This window comes from Emys orbicularis, chromosome 17 (genome assembly GCF_028017835.1).
Source record: "Emys orbicularis isolate rEmyOrb1 chromosome 17, rEmyOrb1.hap1, whole genome shotgun sequence".
NCBI lineage: Eukaryota > Metazoa > Chordata > Testudines > Emydidae > Emys > Emys orbicularis.
Genome location: NC_088699.1, coordinates 16,950,491 through 16,968,921, shown reverse-complemented (window position 1 = coordinate 16,968,921; position 18,431 = coordinate 16,950,491). Strand labels below are relative to the sequence as shown.

The following is an 18,431-nucleotide window of genomic DNA, read 5'->3' as shown; positions in this document are numbered from 1 at the left end:
GTCACAGCCAGTACTGTGTACACACACACACACACACACACACACACACACACACACACACACACACACCCAGAAAGAGTCACAGCCAGCACTGTGTACACACACACACACACACACACACACACACACACACACACACACAGAAAGAGTCACAGCCAGCACTGTGTACACACACACACACACACACACACACACACACACAGAAAGAGTCACAGCCAGCACTGTGTACACACACACACACACACACACACAGAAAGAGTCACAGCCAGTACTGTGTACACACACACACACACACACACAGAAAGAGTCACAGCCAGTACTGTGTACACACACACAGAAAGAGTCACAGCCAGTACTGTGTGTACACACACACACACACACACACACACACACACACAGAAAGAGTCACAGCCAGTACTGTGTGCACACACACACACACACACACACACACACACACACACACAGAAAGAGTCACAGCCAGTACTGTGTGCACACACACACACACACACACACACACACACACACACACACACAGAAAGAGTCACAGCCAGTACTGTGTGCGCACACACACACACACACACACACACACACACAGAAAGAGTCACAGCCAGTACTGTGTGTACACACACACACACACACACACACACACACACACACAGAAAGAGTCACAGCCAGTACTGTGTGTACACACACACACACACACACACAGAAAGAGTCACAGCCAGTACTGTGTGTACACACACACACACACACACACAGAAAGAGTCACAGCCAGTACTGTGTGTACACACACACACACACACACACACAGAAAGAGTCACAGCCAGTACTGTGTGTACACACACACACACACACACAGAAAGAGTCACAGCCAGTACTGTGTACACACACACACACACGGGAGTCCCTGACCCCCAGAACTAACCAGCTAAATAGACAGGACAAAGGGTGGCAGAAAGGAAATATCATCCCCAATTTATAGATGATAACTGAGGCACAAAGAGACTAAGGGCCAGATTTTTAAAGGTATTTAAAAATACCTGTGCTCAGCATTGCAATCTCTAACTGATTTAGGAGCCTAAATCTCTTTTTCAAAAGGGATGAAGGCACTTGGGGGGCAAAATCCCATTGACACAGAAGGTAGTTAGATTCCTTAGTGCCTAAATCCCTTTTGAAAATGAGATTTAAGCTCCTAAATCAGATGTTGCAACACTGCGTGCAGCAACGCCTAAACACATTTAAAAACCTGGGCCTAAATGGCTCGTTCAGGGTCACACAGAGAGTGTGCAGTGGGGTCAGGACTGAACCCCCATCTCCTGAGTGTCAGTGTAGTGCCTGAACTGCAGACCAGTCTTTCTCTCTGACAGGAGAGGGACGTCCAGGGGAACTTGCTTAAACAAGGATTTAAGGATAAGGCCAAGGACTTTGACCCCTTAAATGGAGGCCAGTGGGCACAATGGGATGGACTGAAACAATCTTGGACTCTGGTTGTGCTTGGCTAGATACTGAGTTTCAGTGTAAGTCCACTCCACTCTGCTCTCTCCCTGACCTACAGAAACAATCATCCCTAAGACACCAGTAGCCTTTTCTGGGGGATCCAGCTTGCCACTGTTTCCCCTTGCATAGGTGCCAACTTTCCCTGGCGCCGGTGGGGGCTCGTGCCCCCCACCCCTGGCCCCGCCCCGACTCCACCCTTTCCCCGCCCCATTCCAACCCCTTTCCCAAATCCCCAGCCCCTCCTCCTCCCCTGAGCGTGCCGCATCCCCCCTTCTCCCCCCTCCCTCCCAGCACTTGCCGCGCAAAACAGCTGTTTTGTGGCACAAGCGCTGGGAGCTAGGGTGAAAAAGCGGGCACGCAGTGCGCTCAGGGGAGGAGACGGAGGCGGAGGTGAGCTGGGGCGGGGGGGCGGGGCGGCGGGGCGGGGAGCTGCCGGTGGGTGCAGAGCACCCACCAATTTTTCCCCTTTCCCACAAAGTCGGCATCTATGTCCCCTTGTCTCTCAGCTGCACTGCCTTCACTTTGCAACACTCTACAGAAGGAAATTGCTCATTACCACAAGGTGCTGCTGCTTTCCCTTTGCAGGCTTATCAGCCGACATGCTCTGGATTCCCTTGACGTGCATGGCTGGTCTCGCTATTAGACAAGGAGCTGCGGTGTAATAGCACTGTCTCCATCTCGTTGTCAAGGAACTGGCACTTTACTGTTGCTGTGACCATGACTACGGCTAGGTATTAGCCTGTAATAAAACAAAAAACTCCACATCCTGCATGTCTTTGGAGACCCTGATCTCATAGCTTTCCAGGAAATGACAAGGATTTGGCACTCAAGCTTCTTCTCAAAGAATTTGTAATAATTGCTCTGGGAGATTGTATTTAGTTTCTAGCAAATTACATTCCAGCTTATTCATTCCCAGCGACCTTGTACTCGGCGAAGTTCAAGTCTAATTTGTAGTGTTGGATGCGGCTGCCACTCAAGGCACAGGCTGTGTGTCTTCTGCAGGGACTGGGGAATTTACTGTATTGCAGAAAATTGGAGGGCCCTGCAAATGCTGGGATGAAGCAACCTGGGACATTACTCCAGAGTGATTGATTGTCATGCAAGAAGCAATACCAAGAGCAGTTAGGAATGATCACTGGGCAAATAGATTCCTTTTAAAGTCTCAACCTGAATTTCTAGGATCTAAACTTCTAAAACTCAGCCTGGCCTTTCTCTTCTCTCTAGCTACGTCTGCCTGTACTAGCTTAGTAGCCCTGAGCCACTACTGGTTGTAGCAAGAGGGGAAGCTGTAGTGTAGACAGAGCTCAAGGGTAAAGGCAATGATAGTGCCCAGAAAGATAATGGAGCAAATAATAAAGCAATCAATTTGCAAACATCTAGAAGATACTAAGGTGATAAGTAACAGTCAGCATGGATTTGTCAAGAACAAATCGTGTCAGACCAACCTGATAGCTTTCTTTGGCAGGGTAACAAGGCTTGTGGATGGGGGGAAGCGGTAGGATGTGGTGTATCTTGACATTAGTAAAGCTTTTGATATTGTCTCGCATGATCTTCTCATAAACAAAGTAGGGGAAACTTAGACGGAGCTACTATAAGGTGGGTGCATAACTGGTTGGAAAACCGTTCCCAGAGAGTAGTTATCAGTGGTTCACAGTCATGCTGGTAGGGCATAACGAGTGGGGTCCCGCAGGGATCAATTCTGGGTCTGGTTCTGTTCAATATCTTCATCAATGATTTAGATAATGGCATAGAGAGTACCCTTATAAAGTTTGCGGATGATACCAAGCTGGGAGGGGTTGCAAGTGCCTTGGAGGATAGGATTATACTTCAAAATGATCTGGATAAACTGGAGAAATGGTCTGAAGTAAATAGGATGAAATTCAATAAGGACAAATGCAAAGTACTCCATTTAGGCAAGAACAATCAGTTGCACACATACAATGTGGGAAATGGCTGCCTAGGAAGGAGTACTGCGGAAAGGGATCTGGGGGTTATAGTGGATCACAAGCTAAATATGAGTCAACAGCGTAACACTGTTGCAAAAAAAGCGAACATCATTCTGGGATGTATTAGCACAGTGGTTCTCAAACTTTTGTACTGGTGACCCCTTTCACATACCAAGCCTCTGAGTGCGACACCCGTTATAAATGAAAAACACTTTTAAAAATATATTTAACACCATTATAAATGCTGGAGGCAAAGCGGGGTTTGGGGTGGAGGCTGACAGCTCGCGACCCCCCATGTAATAACCTCGTGACCCCCTGAGGAGTCCCGACCCCCAGTTTGAGAACCCCTGTATTAGCAGGAGTGTTGTAAGCAAGACATGAGAAGTAATTCTTCTGCTCTACTCTGCGCTGATTAGGCCTCAACTGGAGTATTGTGTCCAGTTCTGGGCACCACATTTCAGGAAAGATGTGGACAAATTGGAGAAAGTCCAGAGAAGAGCAACAAAAATGATTAAAGGTCTAGAAAACGTGCCTTATGAGGGAAGATTGAAAAAACTGGGTTTGTTTAGTCTGGAAAAGAGACGACTGAGAGGGGACATAACAGTTTTCAAGTACATAAAAGATTGTTACAAGGAGGAGGGAGAAAAATTGTTCTTCTTAACCTCTGGGAATAGGACAAGAAGCAACGGGCTTAAACTGCAGCAAGGGCAGTTTAGGTTGGACATTAGGAAAAGCTTCCTAACTGTCAGAGTGGTTAAGCACTGGAATAAATTGCCTAGGGAGGTTGTGGAATCTCCATTATTGGGGATTTTTAAGAGCAGGTTGGACAAACACCTGTCAGGAATGGTCTAGATAATACTAGTCCTGCCTTGAGTGCAGGGGTCTGGACTAGATGACCTCTCCAGGTCCCTTCCAGTCCTATGATTCTATGATAGTTAAACCTCCAGAGCCCTGTCTCCACTATAACATCCACCCGTGCTGCCATCAGCAATGCATTGGTGGTGGATTCACAGCTGTCAATCGTGTCAGTGTAGAAGGGACTCTGAATGAAAGCTGGCATGCCGTAGTCCTACACTTCAGGCTGCTCCCAGCCCTCGTCTCATGCTGGTTATTTTGTAGTTGCAAAGGATGAGCACACTGTTCTCACTGCTAGAGAGCCCCGATCAACATTTAACTTGGTTGTGTTTTTAAAGGTAGAAACAAAAGCCTGTTCTGCCTGGCTGACTCATCTCTAGAGATGTCCGGCACTAAGTGGTGAACCCGCACTGTGTCTGTCGTGCCTGGTATCCCAAAGAACTCCAATCACGTTGCAGATTAGCAAATCCAACAGCATGAGGCAACGCTACCCAGGAGTTGAGCGCAAAGAATGGGACCTTGCCCAGTTGAAACTACAGGGGGAAATTCCATTGCTAGGAAGAATGCAATTCCCCCTACCCCCCTGGGGAATTGGCCAGGATGCAGAGGTTAAGAATTCCTTGCCAAGAGCACCATGGGTTCTTTAAATTCTAATTTCCCAGCATGCAGCAGTTAATATCAGATCTGTATGAAGGGGAGTTAGTTGTCACCTCAGATGTCAAAGCTTCTGGGGAGTTTGATGCTTTTTATCAGTGCCCATCTTCAACCAAGTCTCATCTGTTCTGTTACAGACTGTTGGAAACTCGGGATCTGCTAATGGGATCCATCAACAGGATAAATCCCACAAGCAGGAGGTAGGTTATACAATATTGAGCTATTTAAATAAAAAAATGTCCAGGCAGGACCTCTTCCATGGGGTCTCCGCTGTGCCAGGGGCACGTCTCACACTGAGCTCATCCCCTGGAGCGTGGCTCTGACCATGACGTTCCACAGCAAGAACAATAGGCTTTGCATAGCTCTCCTTCCCGAGTGCACTAGAACCAATTCCCTGGAGCAGCTGCACCCACAGCTGGGACTGACCTGAAACTGAAAGTACAGATTTCAGCTGTTGCTGGAGGCTTTGAAAACCTCTGGGTCCTAGAGCTTCCAGTTTAAAAAAGAAAAGAAAAGAAAAACCATGCAAAGAAATTGGTAAAGTGCACACTGTGATGCCTTGGACTATTGACCTGGTGCAGCTAAGAAGTTCCATATGCATCTTCCATATTGGACAGTTCTCCCAGATCAGCACTCGTATGTCTCTCTTCCCGTGTCAGCACAAGTTAGAACCTTCCTTAGTACATCAGATCTCTGTGTATTTCATAGTATAGACCATTACGGGGGAGGCTTACTTTTATGCTCTCTCAGGTTCTCAGAGCTTAGGGAGAAAGTCCATGGTCTCAGAATTTTGTCTCCTCACCGGTAGCATGGGTCAGATTGATTAAGTACCTGGTACCTTGCAGCAGCATGGCCATTTCCCCATGCAGATTGTCCTTGTCTGCAGAAAAATGACCATCCTCCCCTCTTCGGATGCCTTCTTCTGAAGCATTAGGGATGGCCAGGGCTGGAGATGGGACATTGGACAGGAAGGGCCAGAGCTCTGAGATGGCACCGAGCGTTTTCTCTCTCAGATGCTTGACTGGCTGGTTCTTGCTCACACGCTCAGGGTCTAGGCATTCGTGATGTGGTGGGGGTCCGGAAGGAATTTCCCCCCAGGTCAGATTGGCAGTGACCTTGGGGGGGAGGTCAGTTTCGCCATCCTCTGCGGTGTGTGGGTGCAGGTCACTTGCCAGGGTCATCTGGGTTTTTCTTGCTTAAGCATTTCCCTGTCTTTGCAGTGGCCTTGTGCCTTGGTGCACCTCGGTCCCCACTGTTCTCTGCCGGTGACACATAATGGTCAAGTCTCCTGTGGGCTGTAATACTTTGGTCTAATTTCAATTGTTGGGTTTAGTGTGCGGGTGCTGGGTGGTGTTGGTGGCCTGTGATGGTGGACAGGAGGTTAGACTAGATGATCTGGGGGTCCTTTAATTGAAGTTTGCTGGCTTCCTTGGATAAATAGCCAGCGAGTTTGGTAACCTAGACTCTACCTTGATCACATATTCATTGCCAAGGCCTCTGTTTTCCTAACACAGTCTCATTTCTTCCAGGAGAAGCACTGATAGAGAAGAACAGCTGGAAAGGACCATTTCATGCCAGTATCTCCTTCTGCGCCCCAACAGGAAAAGGATGCACCTCCTAAAGACTAGCAACAGTATTTTCACTTTAAAAGCAGGACTGTTTATAATGTACTAACTGACCTAAGTAGGACAATCCCTTGGTTCGTATTTTCTAAGACGAGCATCATTCCAGAAGGAGCGGTATGGCAACCTACCTGTGTAAAGAGCCTTTTGTTTTGCTCTCTTATCCGTATCGGTTTTGACTGTGAAATTTGTATCGGCTGAGTGAACAATCTCCATTCATCCTACCTGAACAATGTGGTCTGGTTGAGAGCTGATGGCTGAAACATCATCAGTGATTCCTAGAACCCTAGAGGAAATGCAAAGGGGTTTGCTTGGGGCATTAGAAAATTCCTAAGTGTGCTCCCAAAGGCTGCACTCTCCGCGCCAGGTAATCCCTGACCCTCTCCCCCACCCACCCACCCACATAGTATGAAGAGCTACAGAAATGAGTCAAACCTGCTAGGCTGACTGTGCTCAAGCCAGTAAGCATGGATTGTAGAAGAAGAGCTGCCGGGACAGTCCTCCCCCTTCCCTGCATAGAAGACCTCTCAGCTGTAGCCCTCGGAGACTCCACTTAGTACTGTATGATAGCACAGGTGGAACCTCATCTGATTTCAGGTGATATAATTTATTTCAGCTGTTTGTGAGTCAGTGTTTACTCTGAGTTGATGAAGGGGAGGGAGCCTCTGGTGGGGGTGAGTACAGGTCTCCTTAGCCTCTCTCCTCCGAGAGGTCTCTTAGCAGGACCGGTTGTGCCGGAGCCCAGAGCCAGGGCCCATGGGGGTGTTGTGGCATGTGGTGGCACTGTAGGCCCGTACACAGCAAAGCTTTGGAGGCAGCTGGCTAGAACCTTTGTATGCCTGTTTGTGAGGGTCTGGGTAGAAAACCCACACACAGGATGTAGTCGCATCGGACAGAGGCTGCTAGGCTCTGATTCCCTCTCCACTGCTATCCACAGAATGGTAATCACTAGCTGGAAGAGTTGGGCCAGCCTAGCATTAGGCTGCTTTGGGGTTGTCCCTACCATTCTCAGTACAATATCCAACGGGAGAGGGTAACGTAGCTGGGAGCATTCGTGCAAGAGTGCCGTATACCAGGGACTGAGGATGATAGTGAAACAAAGGCCGTCTAGAGCAGGCGAGCTCCAGCTGTAATCAGAGCAGATTTCTGTTCTTTCCTCTATTTGCTGGGCACCTCAGACTCCCCCTACTTGCTGTAAGTGGGAGTTTGGGGTGCAGGTTTGGGCCCCAAAATGACACTGAAGGTCACATTTGTAAAGCAGGAGCTCCATGCCATGTGCACAGAAATCCAGGCACAACTGAGCACCCAGATTTGCACAAAGAACTGTTGCCGTTGTGGGTGCAGAGAGCCAGTTGGCCACCTCTGTAGCCATCTGCAATAACTGTCCATGCAGGAGGAGGAACCCCACTGCCTGTGTGTATTTGCACATAGACTGGTCCCTATGCCAAGGGCTGTATTCTAGTCTCAGTCTTTGCACTAAACTCCCATTGGGCTGAATGGGATGATACTTGGGTGGAGTGAGGGTGGAATATGGTCCTAAGTGTCTGAGACAAACCCCTGGCTCTGAAAAGGAGCATTCGCCTTTCAATACCCTGGGAACAGAGGGATGGGGCAGCTTCCCAAGGGGGGATCAGTACCTGGAATGTGGGGCAGGGCTTGGATTGACACATTGCAGCACCAGTGAAACGACTAATATTTAATGGCAATCCCCTGGTTCTGGGGGAGAAGCGGCTCGTCATGGAAACAAACGACTGTTCTTGATGCTGTTTGATCCTTCCCCCCGCCCTCCTCCGTGGGAATTAATTGCAGAATCCCTTTTCGGAGGTACACAAATCAAATTGTTTCCTATTTCTCTGGAAATGCAGCATTTTGGCCATATTTACCATAACGCGGCCAAACGACGTTAGGGTCTGAACAGCTCCGTCTCTTCTCTGGGCGGCCCTGTGCCTCTCTGAAATGCCTAGATCAAGTCCACCTCTCTGCTCCGCTCTCCAGCTCTCTGCTGCCCATCCTGGGCTAGAACTCCCGTGGACGTGGACAAGAGCTCCCAGCGTGGCAGGACACGGCATAGGTGTTGACTTCCTGTGAAGCAGAACCGTTGCACATGAGCTGGGAATCTGGCCCTTCGTTTTCCTGTCTGATTTTTCTTCAGCCACTTTTGGCTACTCTGAAATTCTCCAGCCGCACGGAGTCTGGGGCAGCCCGAGGCAAACTGGGAAAGAGCTTTGCCCCACCCCTCCAAGTCTCCTGCACTCGGGAAGTCACTAAACCGCTTGCCGGGCGGTGAAATAGAGCTAGGCCCTTTTCACCTGGTGGGGATGGTGGAGACCGGATCTGTTTCAATGGTTGAGATAAGTAGGTGGGTTCAGGAAAGTGAGGCATGTTGGGAGAAGAAGCCTAAATTTGGCTAATGAGTTCAGAGGGTTAACGGGAGTTCAGGTGGGACAGGTCCTGCAGTGTGGAACCAGCCCCCTCTACCTGCATAGAAGAATAAAGCACTAATCATTGCCTCAGGCTTGGATTTTCAAAGAGCCTAAGGAGCCAAAAGCCCATTGCTAGACAATGGGACTTGTCACCTGACTCCCCTAGTCTCCTTTGAAAATCCTAGCACAGGTGTGTAAAATGTAATAACCAAGCAAAACTCATGATCAGCAGGAGGTGCCGTTTTGATCATTTTGGGGTGGTATTTTCAAAAGTGTCCAGCATTGGCTGCCTGACTCTGCTCCTGCTGAAATTAATGGTCAGATGCCCACTGACATCAATGGGAGCATTCGGGGCAATGCCACGGGCTTTGGAAAACGCCTTCCAGGGCTTAGGGAAGGCAGCACCCATGTGAGTGCACTGGAGTTCCTGGGACTTACCAAGTGGGAAGGGAGGGTTCGATTTTGTAATCAATCTATATTTATTTTCTGTCTAGTTTGCAAGTGACAAGCCCCCGTTATTTAAAGAGGATTAAATGGCAACTTTCTGCGTCGCTTTGCAATCCTCCTGCTTCCCCGGGTTCAAACAGGAGCTGTGCGCTGGGTGGTGTGCTCTATGGGCTGGGCTGAATGGGGCAAAGCTCTGAAGCGAGTGGCACTGCCCTGAAACCAGAGGAGAGTTTGACCTATCAAGATGTATCAGGCCAGTGTACCTGAGCCCATTCGGTGACAGGGAGAAGGTAGAAGAGAGCTTGCTTTGTAAGCTGGCTTTGACTGTCTTCTCAGGATCTAATGCTCTCTAGGATAGAACTGAGGGGAGAGTAGCCTTCCAGGGATAGGCCTGGATGGCCTTACCACAGCAATGGGCCGCACTGAATCACACGCTGTCCCGCAGGCTCTGAGTTTGCCCTTTTGGAAAGAGATCTCTGCACAGAGAGCACCAGCGTGGGGCGAACCCGTTCTGGGACACACCAGTGCAGCCCCAGGCTCTGCCCCTGTGCACCCAGCCATGTAGGCTCAGCGCCCCATTTCCAGCTCGCCCTGCGGGCGGGAGAGTTACAACCGAAACAGATGCCCCTGCTCAGGAGAGTCCAGCCAGGAGCTGCATGGCTCAGGAATGCAGATCACACAGGGTGCATTTCCTCCCTGTGCGGCGGGGCCAGCACGAGGCCTGTGTTCCGCTGAAGTCCTGCAGAAGTGAAACAGGCACCAGAGACAGCGGTGAGGGATTTCCCGAGTGCACACAGCTCATGCTGGCCCTCTGCTCAGGTGCCAGCTGCACCCATAGATTTTAGGAGACCAAATTAGAACGAAACACAGAAAGTGACAAGTCAGAGGGTCCCCTTCCACCACATTTATTTATAAGCTTCACGTGACTTTTGCCCAGTACAGTGGTACATAAAGTACTCTGCAACATTCTGTGTAACTGGCATCTTCAGTATTTTTTTTTTTGCGGGGGAAGTGTGTGTGTGTGGGGGGGGGGGGGGGGGGTCATCAAAGGGAAGTTATGCAGCCAACTCCCATTGGCAGTCAGTAGGAGTTGGGTGCCTGGCTCCCATTTGAAAATCTCTCCAGCGTTAATCCCAGTGATCTTGTTCAGAGCTTCAAATCTGAAGTAAGATAGGGGGCTGCTTTCTCCTCCGTGACCCCCACGGTTGTCTCCATTGCATGTTCCATGCTGATGTCACACCCAGGGCTGTGTGCAGAATATGCCTCAGGGATCAACAACTGCAGTGTGGGTGAGAAGGGAGAATTTTTCCTCTCCAGTCAAGGGGTCTTGCGTGAGAGCTAGTGACCTGGAAAAGCAGTGCTGAGCTGTCTGCTCCACCCATGCGCCCTTCCCATTCAAAGAGCAATTAAGGGCCTGCACAGTGGTTGAATCTGTAGGAATTATGAGTCCACGCTGTTGAAAATTGGACTTTCTATCCATTGTATTAGTTCAGTGGCTGGAAGAGTTTTTTGTTTTGTTTTCCCACTGAAGGCTGAGAAATCATCTGAAGAATAAAGTCTCCATGCCAGCCGGAGAGGCTCTTGAAGATCCAGATTAGCAACCTTTTCCCCTCATCCTAGCTAAAGAGAAATCTTACAAGCATTTGGATGGCAGTACTGGCTTTATCCTTTTCAGAGGTCAGAAAAGTGAAGCGGACACACAGTCCCATGCTAACACCCTTACCCAGTCATGGGTCCGAAATTTATAGTCAAGACATACCAGCTACTGCCCCATCCCCTCCTCTGGTCAGTTCCTTTGACTTTCAGTGGATATGCATGATGGTTTCATGAAAACAAACAAAAAGATGCAAACGAAACCTTCACAAGATTCCAATACCCCGTTGTTACAGCAGCTTTTAGCAGTTCACCACTATCTTGTAGGGAATTATTAATCCACTAAAATCTATAGGCCTCCATGTAAGTTACCAGAATAAAGGCGATAGTAGATGTATAAATGGATGATAACATTTTACCCGTACAGTATGTATTACAATTTTGTAGCTTAGTCATTTTTTTGGCTATCGAATTTTGTGAGTAAGATAAAAAAACAATGGTTTGACTGCTAATGTTTATTTTGTTATTTGATTCTTTTCCCTCCCCTTCCTATGTACAAACGCTGTACAAATCTGAGTCCATTGAGTGTAACTACAACCGATGTGTATTAATGTACCACAGACCCCAATAGTGGCTTGCTAAAGTGTGGTGAGCTCATACTAAAACAATAAAACTTGTGGCTGAAGTCAGGCACGCCCGCCTCTTCCATCCCAGAGCGCGCAGGCCCGGGTGGTGCACGCTCGCTGGCGAACTGGCGGTCGGAATGTGAAAAGGATTCTTCCCGACTGAACAGACAAACGTCGGGAAAGGGATCACGCACAGGGAACGGGGGGGCTTTGCGATCACAGGGCACCTCGGACCGAATTCAGGCCTGGCGTGAGTGATCTGTGTATCCTTCTATGGGGCTGGATATTGCTAGACTTTATCGGATGGGCTGCGTGCCCCCGCTTCTGCTCCCATTGACATCAATAGCAAAACTCCCCCTGGCTTCAATGGGAGCAGAAGTGAGTCCTGTGTCAGACTAACAGACATACTGCAAGAAGGCCAGACTTCAGCTTGGGCATTGCCAGAGCTGGATTGCCCTGGCACATGCCGTCAAGAAGAGGCGTGATCTGGTGATCTCAGTCCAGTTTCCGGTGTTGCTGGCCCCAGCCACTAGCTGGCAGTCTCAGCCGAGAAGCTGAAGGCTGAACTCTCCTCTGCCCCTTAGAGGTCGGGGTTCGAACGCAGCGTGTGTGGGGGTGCTTGTGCAGCTGCTGCCCTGCTCTGTGCACAGAGGCCTTTGGTTACCAGAGCTGTCAATTCAGCACCTTGCCCAAGCACTCAATTCACTTTCAATTCTTCAGGGGTCTTAAAATATGCATGAGGAGGGCGGGGAATGAATTGCAACCACCACCTGTCAGCAATCTGGCATCACTTCTGAAAATCGGCCTTAATGGGTATCAAGGAGCTGATTGACACTGGTTCTTTGTGGATGCTAATGTTCACGTTAATATACGTTTGATCAAATGCCTGTCTGGGAGAGAAGTGTAGGAATAAATGCATTGTGATTGCTACGGAGCAGGAGCTGTAATTCAGTCGAGGATGCAAATGTAAAGTTACATCGAAAGGAACATGGGAAGGCACCTCAGATGGAAAAACTAGGACGAAAATGCTCAGCTCTTTGTTGGAAATGCCAGAAAAGACTGGGTGGATTTGGAGGAGCAGAGAGAGACCTCATTTTCGGGGGGATAAAGTGTCAAGAGGACTGTTGCCATTTTCCAGGCAATGGTACCTGATTTGCTCACTTTACCTCTCTGCTTAGCCCAGCTCCTCCAAGGGCGTTAGGTGCCTACATACCTTTGAGGATCTGGGCCGGAGTGACTTTGCTGCGGGGTAGGGAGTAAAGTCCTAGTTAATAATCAGTTTAACGGGCTGCAAAGATTGTTATTTTAGGTCACTGAAGCTCTTCTTTATATTCCTGTAGCACCTAGTGGCCCCAAGCAAGACTGGGATCCCATTGTGCTAGGAGCTGCACGCACACCTAGACGAGGCAGACAAAGGTGAGAGAGGAAACAGGTACACAGAGACAATGTGACTCGGCAGAGCTGGGAATGGAACCCAGGTACCCTGAGTTCACATCTAACGTCCCGCCCACTGGACCACAAGCCCAGCTCACATGGCCAGCTGTGAAAGGGGAACACGTGCTAAAGAACAGGGGGAGGCGCCTAGCCGCATTGCTCCCCCGGGTCTGCACTTCTGAACGGGGCCCAGGCATCACCCACAGCGCAGACTCCCCAAAGAGGGTCTGCAAGAGCCATTTCCCCAGTGCAGGGCGGGGAAGGCCCACTGCATCTTTGGAAAAGGCCAAATCAACAGGCCTCGGCGCAATACGTCAGGGCGCTGCCTCCGCACGGGCAGCAACTCCCCCTGAGGGGTTTGGTGCTAACAGCCCTCCCGAGCCTCTACAATTGGCTGCCCAGCCCCAGTGTTGCAGCACTCCCACCCATCACCCCATTGTGGTCAGTGGGCCAAAGCACACAGCTAACGCTTTCGGGATTTGGCCCTAACGGGAAGGAAGAGGGGCTTGCACAGCTTGTGGGTTGGTGAGAGTGGTGCCAGCTTCTCAGGTGCATGCGTTGGCTCGGTGGTGCGGTGCTGCTCCCTGGGCGGGCACCTTACTGCAAAAACCTCCAGCTTGTTCTCTTGCGTGACTGCGGAAGGATGATTGGGCTGAGAGACCTGAGCGCCAGTGGGACTTCCCCGGCCCACCGGCTTCAATTAACCCGTCTGCTGGAACCCCGGGCCGGGCTGGAACAGCTCCCAGAGGATCAGGCCGGCGTTTGCAGAAGGGCTCAGGACGCTGAGCACAGTGGAGCATTGCAGTGGAGCGGCTGGAGTCCGAGCTCTTCTAACATCTGGCCCAGTCTGGGCAAAGTCACCCACTGGACCTAGAAGCTGGGACTGGCTGACGGGAGGGATCACTCAAAATCGCCCTGTTCTGTTCATTCCCTCTGAAGCATCTGGCACTGGCCGCTGGTGGGAGACAGGCTCCTGGGCTAGATGGACCATTGGTCTGACCCAGTCTGGCTGTTCTTCTGACCGATCTATAGTGTGTCTGAGCGTTCAGTGCAACTGGCTGCTCCAGGGCCTGAGGATGCCCAGAATGAGGAAGGTTTTCACTCCTGTGTTGGTGTCAGTGGTGGGTTCAGTTTATCTCGCCTCCAGGCTTGAGTGCAGGCTCTCCCACTGGCCTCAGCGCTGCCCTGGCTCTGCCGCCCATGGGATGTCAGGGAGGGGGTCAGGGAAATGGAGATTAGAGGATGGCGGCCGAGGTGCAGCCTCTCTGTGCGGCGTGCGTTGGCGCGCTGGTTCAGTAGGTGCTGCGGGACGGGCCGCTCACCCACATCAGCACCTAGTGAAGTCAGCCAGGCCTCCCCGGCCACCCACAGCAGAAACAGAGGATCAGCCGTGGCGGGAGGGAAGACTGAGCCCTGCCTTCAGGAGCCTGTTGCTGCCAGCGCCGAAGTAAACCTGACCGAGGGGGATTTCAGCTCCAGTTCTCTTGCAGGAGCGGACACAGCAATCGACTGACGACATTTCCAGCACCCCCATTCCCGGAGCAGGGGAGCACCTCCCGAGCCTCACCATACCGAGGAATCATATCCTGCAGGGAAACTGAGGCATACGTGGACGTAGGGGGCAAAGAATTGCACCTGGGTTTTCCACGTCCGAGGCTCGAGCCCTGAGCACTGGACCAGCCTTCCTCCCTCAAACGGCACTTTGGTGCTGCCGGCCAGCTTCCCCCTCTGACTCCTCTTGCCCCTGTTCTAATAATGGGCTGAAGGCCTCTGCCGTGAGCCCCACGGGCACTGCCCTGGGCTCGGGGCTGTGTACGTCACGACGGCACTCGCGGGAATGCCAAGGGAGGGGAAACGCCTGTGAGCTGTGACCGTCTCTTACGCTCGCTGTGAAGAACGAGCCGTCAGCAAAGAACGCCCAGGAGAAAATCTGTTGCGTTCAAACATCAGCAACCCCCTCCCCATCTAACCACAGGCTCGTCGGAGAACCAGGCATCCAGTTGTGACTGAACCTCCTCTGTGCAGCCTAATGCGCCGTTTAGAAACTTCGGCTTGCCAATGCTCTGCAGAGCCACTCGGGGGCGCTGTGGCCCTTCATAAAATAGAGCCCTTGTTTTCTAAGGGATAACAGGGCAGCCCCATATGTGTCTTTCAGAGAGTAAAATCTCCGCCCATGCTGCTGTATCCTTAGAAGGAAGCTGATTACGTCGTTACTAACAGAACCTGTCCATACACTTTAGTCTGGAAAGACTTGCTCTTCCGTTATATTAATCTGGGAAGGATCCTGGAGCAGGAACCCTGGAGCAGGAAAACTTCTCTTCGTAAAAGAAGCTACAGCATGAGAAGCACGGGGGTAACTGCCACCTCGTTACCCTGTCTCTCTGCCTCTGCCTCACGTTGGAACAACGGCTGGGGGCACCATGGGTGCTCGCCCTCCAGGCCCCATTCAGCCCCTGGCTTCCCTGCTGGGGCTGCTGACATGGTGTGGTAGGGTTCACTGGAGAATACTGATGGAGGTTCTCCCTCGTGTGGACAGCTGTCCCCTACGTAGATGTGACATCACCAATTAATTTCCCTTTTCCCGCATCAAACAACCATCAGTGCTCCCCAGAGCAGGGCAGGGCCATTATGTAACCTCCCCAACGTCTCTGGATAGCTAGGTGTGAACAGGTTTGGCAGCTCTACGACCAGACTTCAGGGGACAGGACTACAGGAGGGCAGAATAGCGAAGGACAAGAATCACTAACTCCCTGCTCTAGGGAAGGTGACTTAAAATCTCATCCTTTATTTCACTCCACGTTGCAGTTCATCAAGTGCATATTTACCATCCAGGGCCCGTGCACGTGGCAGTCCTTACGCATAATACTGCAACACAAGCTCTTGTTTGCAGACGTGCATTTCAGTGCTGTTCATCGAACAGGGACAATTAATAAAACACAAGGTTTAAAGATGCCTAAATCACAGTGGGGGAGTTGATAAGCTCTTCAACCAAAACTATTTCATTTCATTTCCATCCTAGCATCAAGCCAAGCAGCTCGAGCCGTCCACCTGTTAGGATGAGTACGGCATTAGGGACGCCCAGTTTAACGCTGCAGGGCCCAAGTGCACATCAACAATGGCGCGTTCCCATGGCTAAAGCGGCTGCAGGATCAGATACTGCAGTGCTGGGCAGCAATACAAAACCCTACGGCAGGCGACAGCATTGGGTAGATGTACATGGGATGGCTCTTTGCTAGAGAACCATCCTACTGCAGTGCCTATAACCTTCCCAAACCACCTCTGCTTGGGCACGAGAATGAGGTGCAAGGGCTAGGGTGCAGGGCCGGGCGGGACCAGGGCGCGTTTCATAATCAGTGTGCCAACGCTCCATAAAAGGGCACCTTTTAAAATCGTCCCAGCGCAAAGGTACGTTCCTGCCCCTGGTTTAGCAGCCTTTGCAGGATCGGGCCCCTCTGCAGCCATGCCCCCCCCTGGATCAATCATGCTGGGGAAGGTCAATGGGCCCTCGGACTCTGCTTGGGAATGAGTTTAGCACCCTGCTAGGATCAGGCTGTAAAACGGCTGGATCAGGAGCCCAGTTTGTTGTTGAATAGCAGATACGGCTGCTATGGGGGTAGAGAGAGAGCCATATCCTGCGCCTTCTCAGGGGCACGGACTCCATAAGCCACTAGGGCTTTTCCAACACTCCTCTGCGTGGCACCATGAACAAGGAGAGCCTCTAGCCGATAGTCGGATGAAAACAAGAAGTCTGATCTGTCCCAGCCCTCACTGGCAGTCCCCCTGGGTCGGCGGCGCGTGCAAAGGCCAGCTCTGGGATTCGCAGGTCTGTGGATTCCCATTGTCGCCGTCGCAGGGTGAAACAGCACAGGCCCTGCTCAGCTGCCACACACCAGGACCAAACCACCCCAGACTGACCTCTGTAGTGAGACATTGTTCGGCCCAGGGGGTTGTACAGGAGAGTGTAGGTAAGAGCTGCACTATTGTTAACATTAAATAAGGAGCATTAGACCAAAGAGCCACTAGAGTCCATGGGCTTTTTATGTAACCGCTTTGGGGTTTAGAGAGCATGGCCACTTTAAATCTTTTTCCTGAGTGGGGGGCAGTGCTGATTGTTACAGAAGCAGGACTTGCTGGCAGGAGTGGGGGAAGACAGAGAGAGGGGGGGAGCGACAGGGTGTGTGGCTGGAGCTGCAGACAGAGGGGCTTGCAGCAAGCAGGCCCTCACAGAGTGAAGCAGCGAGAACCTGCCCAAAGCCTGGGAGGGACAGAGCGGCTGCCAGGAGGGGCCCTGTGCCAGGGAGGAATCGCCTGAGCAGGACAAACCGGAGCGGAACCCAGTATCACGGCTGCCCAGAGCTGCATGGGGCTGGGAGTCCTGGCGCTTGTGACCTTGCATTGGGAATAAGGAGGGAAGCTGCTAGCTAGTTAAGTGGGGAGGTGGTCGCTCGGTGGGGCTTTGCAGAGAGCAGCAGAAGAGAGCTCCGGAGGGGTTTGTTGGGGAAAGTTCACTGGTGCTGAAGATGACCGGGAGCACCCAAGCCTCCCCACTGGACTGGAACTCTGCCCGGGACTCCTGAACTCTGTGTGCAGGCACATTGCTCGGTGTCTGCCCTGTCAGACGACGGTACCCTGGGCCTAGTGTTGAATGCAACCCTGTTCTACTGCTCCCCCTAGATTCCCCTCTCATCCCTCTGTGAATGAGAGAGAGAGAGAGAGAGAGAGAGAGAGTGTGGTCGTTCGTTCGTTCTGAGGGGTTTGGAACAGGTGCCCCTGGAGTGCAAGGGACTTTCACTGCTGCATTCCTGCGCACACACCTTTTCTTGGCCAGAGCTGTCTGCTGAGCAGACTCCATCTTGGCCATGAGGGCACTAAAGTTACAGTTTAAATACATAGCTTGAAGCACATGTATTTTACAGCAAAAATACTATGAATAAAGAGGCAGAGTGATCTAGTGGAGTGAGCACAGGACCAGTCACCATGAATTCCTGAGTTCTAATCCCAGCTCTGCTGCTAACTCACTGGGTGGCATTTAGGAGTTTGAATCCCATTGACTGCCAAGGGGACTTTGGCTCTTAAGTCCTGAAATCCCCTTTGGAAAAATGAGATTTAGGCTCCTAAATCAGGTGTTGCAACACTGAGTGCAGCAACCCCTAAACACAGATCCAGGCCTTAACCCCTCTTTAAAATGGGGATAATGAGCCTGCACTGGGTTTGTTCTCCTTTCCTAGCAGTGTTGCAGATAGGTGGCACTAGAGAGAGGATAAAAAGGCAGTTGCGATAAGTTGCTGCTATGCCAGTCGTTGGCGCTATAGCTGCCTTACGGCTTGGTGGGCG

The 18,431-nt window shown here is 51.1% G+C and overlaps 1 protein-coding gene across 1 annotated transcript in view; it reads left to right on the top strand.

Annotated features, from left to right (window-relative positions):
- The window catches only part of CLIP2 (CAP-Gly domain containing linker protein 2), a 97,448-nt gene extending 91,382 nt beyond the window's left edge, over positions 1-6,066 (top strand). Inside the window, exons 16-17 of the mRNA XM_065418514.1 lie at positions 5,090-5,152; positions 6,001-6,066. Of these exons, the coding sequence (XP_065274586.1) occupies positions 5,090-5,152; positions 6,001-6,066 (129 nt within the window). The remainder of the gene's footprint in view (positions 1-5,089; positions 5,153-6,000) is intronic.
- The last annotated feature ends 12,365 nt before the right edge of the window (positions 6,067-18,431 follow it).